Raw genomic sequence first — 5715 nt, forward strand, 5'->3', positions numbered from 1 at the left:
AAACCCATGTCCAAACTGAAACTTTAGTGGACGATATGGGAGTGAGAGCAAAGACAACGGAGGACATGTTGAGGCATTTGATGAAAACCCATTTTCCACGCGATATGAAGGGACTCACGGAGATACCGGAATCTTGGAATAATGATGTTGACCGAAGACTAATCATTGCAGAATTTATGGCGAAGAAAGCCTTGAGGAGCTTCAAACCATTTAAGTCAACCAAACATGATGGGATATTTCCGGCGTTACTACAGAAAGAGGCAGACTATCTGGCGCTTCGTCTGGCCAAAATTTTCACAGCGTGCCTAGGACTTTCATATACTCCGAAAGCCTGGCAAGAGGCAAGGGTGATGTTTATACCTAAGCCCGGCAAAGCAAGTTATGAGACACCAAAGGCCTACAGACCCATAAGCCTTATGTCCTTTCAACTCAAATCCATGTATTGTGGACACCAAGATAAAGAGTTTGACATCTAGGGAAATGCTCAAATACAAACAGCATGTCTATGTCAAGGGAAGGTCGGTGGAGGCTGCCCTGCACGAGGTTGTGCATAAAATAGAAGAATCCTTCGATGCCAAAACGTACAGCATGAAGGTATGCATTGACATCGAGGGGGCTTTTAACAATGTGCGGACCGACACACTGATCCAATCCTTAGACCAGTACCGGGTAGACCCCGTCCTTAGAGACTGGATAAACCATATGCTAAGGAACAGGTGAATAAATTGTGTGTCCCATGGCATAAATATAAAGGAGAAAAAGACACGGCATAAATATAGGGGAGAAAGTGACACAGGGCACACCACATGGGGGGCATTTTATCACCACTCCTATGGGTGGCCACCATAAATGACCTATTACGGATGCTGACTGAGGAGGGATTTGAACCCGTCTGCTATGCAAACAATGTTATAATACTTCTAAAGGGTTGGAATCCGAATGAGCTATGCAGAAGCATCGAAAGGGTCTTGCATATGCCATTTGACTGGGCTAGACCCAGAGGTCTCAGTGTTAACCCAGGTAGGACTGAAATATGCTTGTTCACGAGGAAGACGAAGGTGGGCCAATTTAACGCACCACGTTTCCTCAATAAGGCGATTTTGATAACCGACAAGGTCAAATATTTAGGTCTAATCTTGGACTGGAAACAGAATTGGAAGTGTCACATTCAGGAGCGTACTGAGAAGGCTCACATATGTTGGGCACTATGTAGACGGGCCGTAGGCTCGAAATGGGGCCTGAATCCTAGGATAGTCAACTGGCTCTACAGGCGCATGATTAGACCAATACTTACTTACGCCTCAGTAGTTTGGTGGACAGCTATGGAGAAAAAGTGCAACATAAGGGCCATACCACAGGTTCAGAGAACATGTTGTCTTGGCTTGGGCAGAGCGATGAGGACCACGCCCACTAGAGCACTGAAGACTATTCTAGACATCCAACCCATTGACATACAGATTAAGTGTGAGGCAGTTACTGCGGCTATGAGACTTAAGGCGATGGGAGAATGGATTGAGGATGGGAGCTGCTCATAACATCGCGGCATAACCGAGGCGACGATAGGAAACCTGGAAGGAAGGGAAGAGGTTTCCGATCGCATACCTCAGATGAACCTTGAAGTTGAGTGCGAGGCACTGCTGCCAACGGCACAGTCTTGGATAGACGGAACCCTAGTATTGCCATGTGGCAAATCATGTTACACGGATGGATCAAAGCTAGAGGATAGAATGGGTCTGGGGGTTTACATTGGGAACCCATGGACTGAGATCTGTTTTAGACAGCCTGACCATAATACTGTCCTACAGAAGGATATCAGGGCGATCACGGAATGCGTGAAATGGTGTGGTGTTAACGCGAGGACGTCGAGTGTGAACATCTTTACCGAAAGTAAAATTGCCATAAGGGCAATAACAACCAGGACGGTAAGGTCACGATCAGTATTGCAGTGCAAGAAGGAGATGGCAAAATCCACATCGTTTGGGTGCCGGGCCATAACGGAGTAAGGGGAAATGAAAGGGCAGACGATTTGGCGGTGAAGGCCAGAGGACTGCCGTCAATAAACTTGGATAACTCGAAGCCTTTTGGGTCGACGCAGTCCGAGTTAAGGGAGTGGGCGACAAATGCGCATGCAACATTGTGGAACAGCGAAACGGTTGGTAGGACTACGAAAATCCTATGGGGGGCTCCAGATCGTGAGAAGACGAAGCTATTACTGAGAGGAAGCAAGAAGGAGGTCAGCATAGCTATTGGTATCATAACGGGACACATAGGGCTGCGAGCTCACTTATGTAAAATCGGTGCGGCAAGTGATAGCGTGTGTAGGGCATGCGGGGAAGATGATGAGACGTTGAAGCATTTCCTTTGTCATTGGATTTAATATCTGCACCCTCTTTTCAACCTAACCTAACCTAAGGAACCAGCTATGCAGAAGGTCCCAAATTGTCTTGCAGATTATATACAATTGGGCTAGACCCAGGCGTCTCAATGTTAACGCAAAAAAAATATGCCTATTTACAAGAGAGAGGCGAAGGTGGGCCAATTTGACGCCCCACGTTTCATCTCAATAGAACGGTTTCGATATCTGACAATATCGGAAATGTCACAATCGGGAGGGTACGGAAATGTTGGGCACTATGTAGGCTAGAAATGGGGCTTGATTTTGAGGATAGTTCACCGGCTCTACAGGATCGTGTTTAGACCAATACTTACTTACAGCAGTTTGGAGAAAAAGTCGAAAGTAAGGATAGTATTGCCATCTGGAAGATCAAAGCTAGAGAAAAGAGTGGGCTTTGGGGACTGTATTGAAAACTCAAGGATTGAGATCTTTTTTAGACTGCCTGACCATAATATGGTCCTGCAGGCGGAGATCAGGAAGATCACGGTATGCATGAGGTGGTGTGGTGTTAACGTAAGGACTTCGAGTATGAACTTCTTTACGGACAGTAATCAGGCCATAAGGGGAATAACACCGAGTACGGTAATATCACTAACAGTCTAGGAATGGAAGAACAAGATTAACACCTTTTCAGAGGATGGAACGATCCGCATCGTTTGGCTGCCGGGCCATAGCGGAGTAAGTGGGAATGAGAAAATAGGCGATTTGGCAGTGAAGGCCAAAGAACTGCCGTCAATAAACTTGCTTAACGCGAAGCCTTTCGGGTCGACGCAGTCCGAGCTGAGGTCGTGTGCGGCGAATGTACATGTTACCCTGTGGAATAGCAAAACGGTTGGTAGGACGGCGAAAATCCTATGGGGACATCCATATCGTGACAAGACGAGCCTATTACTGCAAGGAAGTAAGAAGGAGGTCAGTACAGCTTTCGATACGAGCTCACTTATGTAAAATCGATGCGGCAAATGATGGCATGTGTAGGGCATACGGGAAGTTGATGAGACGTTGGAGCTTTTCCTATGTTATTGCCCGGCTTTCGCGGCTAACAGATACCAGAGTCAGAACGGCGAGGGAAGTCCTCACGAAAGATGCCACAATAAGGACGGGATAAATGTATAATCCTCTCGTCAATCTTTGAACCTAGACATAGTGCATCATAGGCGGATAAACCGACCTCTGTCCTATTGTGACCTCCTCCAGAAGTCTGTTGGTTGGTTAAATTTCCCCTTCTAAATGCATATGGCCATAATTGGCCTAACATATATTCCATTTGTCTTTAGGTAAGGTAAGAGTGGCAGTCTAATTTCTAAACAGACTCACTTCGAAAATTTTAGTCCATTCTGATACCAGCGACACACCGGGCATCTGGTGGGAATAGAAGCCACGATCCCCGCACTGTAACTCCGAGCAAGCTACCAACTCAGCATACGGGCTACCTTCCATTTGGACTTAGTCTGTTCAATAATAAGCAGATTCTAACTTTGACTTGGTTTACTTTTGCTCTTATTATGATAATCTTTTTCTCCGCTATTATTTCCGATTTTTTATTTTTCCGATTTTTCATCACTCAATTTTTCTTTCGCCTCGACAAACTTGTACAAAACTGAAACTTTGGCAATAACTGTCACAAACTAAACACCAAATAAACTGCATTAGGATTTCATTTAATTTCTCAGAGCTTTATTTATAAACGCTGCCACCTTCAATTTGGCCACATTCATTTCCACCGTATCTTTGAGGTTTATTGAACCTAAATCCTCCACATGGCTATAGCCTGCAAGTGTTGAAGCAAATGTCATAGCGCATGAGAGGAGATGAAAAATTAATTAAAATTCCAAATATGTTTCAGCGTCATCAACCAACTTAGTTGTCGACATACAAACCTTTCAAAAGTAGAACATTCTGACCACGATGTACTCCTACAGCACGCCAGGGATCAAGAAGGCCATGGGTAAATATCACCCGTTGTGAGACATTGGCAAAACCACCGAAAATATGGTTTATCTTCTTGGCACTGATATGGAGTTCGTTCAGGAGGGGCGAAAATAATCCCAAATCGCTGCCACCCACTCGACTGCCATCGCCGTTACTTGGAGAATGAAAAACATCATGGCATAACTTTTGGAAAAACTTTAAAGGAACTTGCCCGGCAAAGGAAAGTTGCGATGATGCATTGCCCGATGCCTTGGTTGTGGCAAACCAACCAAATTCATGGCATGTCTGATAAAACCAACAACGAGCTAAAAGGATAAACAAAATCAGTGAATAGGAAGAACATTTTGTTCAACACTTTTCACATTGCTTTGTGTGCACCTACTTCCACTGTATATATCAGCATATTCGGAATATATGGATGCCATAGCCTCATAAGACAAATCCAGGCACCATTCATCGCCATGCAGTTTGTCCTCTTCCTCCTCTTGGGGATTAGGTAGAAATATCTCTTTGATGTACTGAATTAGAGCTTCACCAGGATCTTCAGTCATTTTTAAGAAATTCTTGCAGAATGTGCCAACCCATTTACTATTCTAGTTGAAGGGGATTTAATAACTTCAATATATAAGGGAATACTGATTATCATACCTGTAACTTTGCACTAGAACAGCGAAATAATTTCCCAGAGAATTAAAAAAGGCTGCTCTGTCCATTTCATTGTTTGCATTAAAACTTGTACAACTTTGAAGGCGTTGTAGTAACTGTCTGGATTTAATTGGAGATTGTAATTGGAGGCGCAATTTTTGAAAGCCTCTTTCTAAGTTATTGGCACATTTAGAACCTCCGATTTCCCTAATGGCTTTCATGGTTAGGGACATGTAGTCTGCAAAGAAAATTTTTTCAAACAAGTAAGAGCGTGCTAAGTTCGGCCGGGCCGAATCTTATATACCCTCCATCATGGATCACATTTGTCGAGTTCTTTGCACGGCATCTCTCTTTAGGCAAACAAAGAATAATGAATAACAACTGTTATGCTACTGTTATGTTATTGGAGCTATATCAAGTTATAGTCCGATTCGTACCATACATGAATTGAATGCTGAACATTGTAGAAGTCATTGTGTAATATTTCAGTCCATTCGGATAAGAATTGCGCCTCGTAGGGACTTAAGAAGCAAAATCGGGAGATCGGTTTATATGGGAGCTTTATCAAGCTATTGATCGATTCAGACCATATTAAACAAGTATATTGAAGGTCATGGGAGAAGCCGTGGTACAAAATTTCTGCCAAATCGGATGAGAATTGCTCCCTCTAGAGGCTCAAGTAGTCAAGATCCCAGATCGGATTATATGATTTGCGCCATACTGTGCACAATTGTTGGAAGTAA

The 5715-nt window shown here is 43.9% G+C and overlaps 1 protein-coding gene across 1 annotated transcript; it reads right to left on the minus strand.

Annotated features, from left to right (window-relative positions):
• Positions 1-3961: 3961 nt before the first annotated feature.
• Positions 3962-4878, minus strand: LOC106095258 (thymus-specific serine protease-like). The gene is made up of 3 exons (XM_013262498.2): positions 4710-4878; positions 4276-4632; positions 3962-4166 (listed from the first exon to the last, which is right to left on the minus strand). The coding sequence occupies exons 1-3, from the start codon at positions 4876-4878 to the stop codon at positions 4057-4059; spliced, it is 636 nt and encodes a 211-aa protein (XP_013117952.2). The 3' UTR covers positions 3962-4056.
• Positions 4879-5715: the final 837 nt, after the last annotated feature.

Source organism: Stomoxys calcitrans, chromosome 2 (assembly GCF_963082655.1).
Source record: "Stomoxys calcitrans chromosome 2, idStoCalc2.1, whole genome shotgun sequence".
Lineage (NCBI taxonomy): Eukaryota > Metazoa > Arthropoda > Insecta > Diptera > Muscidae > Stomoxys > Stomoxys calcitrans.

Excerpts from the sequence above, each read along its gene's own strand:
- LOC106095258 (XM_013262498.2), bottom strand. The coding sequence starts at position 4,878 with ATGACTGAAGATCCTGGTGAAGCTCTAATTCAGTACATCAAAGAGATA. Across the intron at positions 4,633-4,709 it reads TGCTGATATATACAGTGGAA|CTCGTTGTTGGTTTTATCAG; the intron begins GTAGGTGCACAC and ends TTATCCTTTTAG. Across the intron at positions 4,167-4,275 it reads GAATGTTCTACTTTTGAAAG|GCTATAGCCATGTGGAGGAT; the intron begins GTTTGTATGTCG and ends CAACACTTGCAG.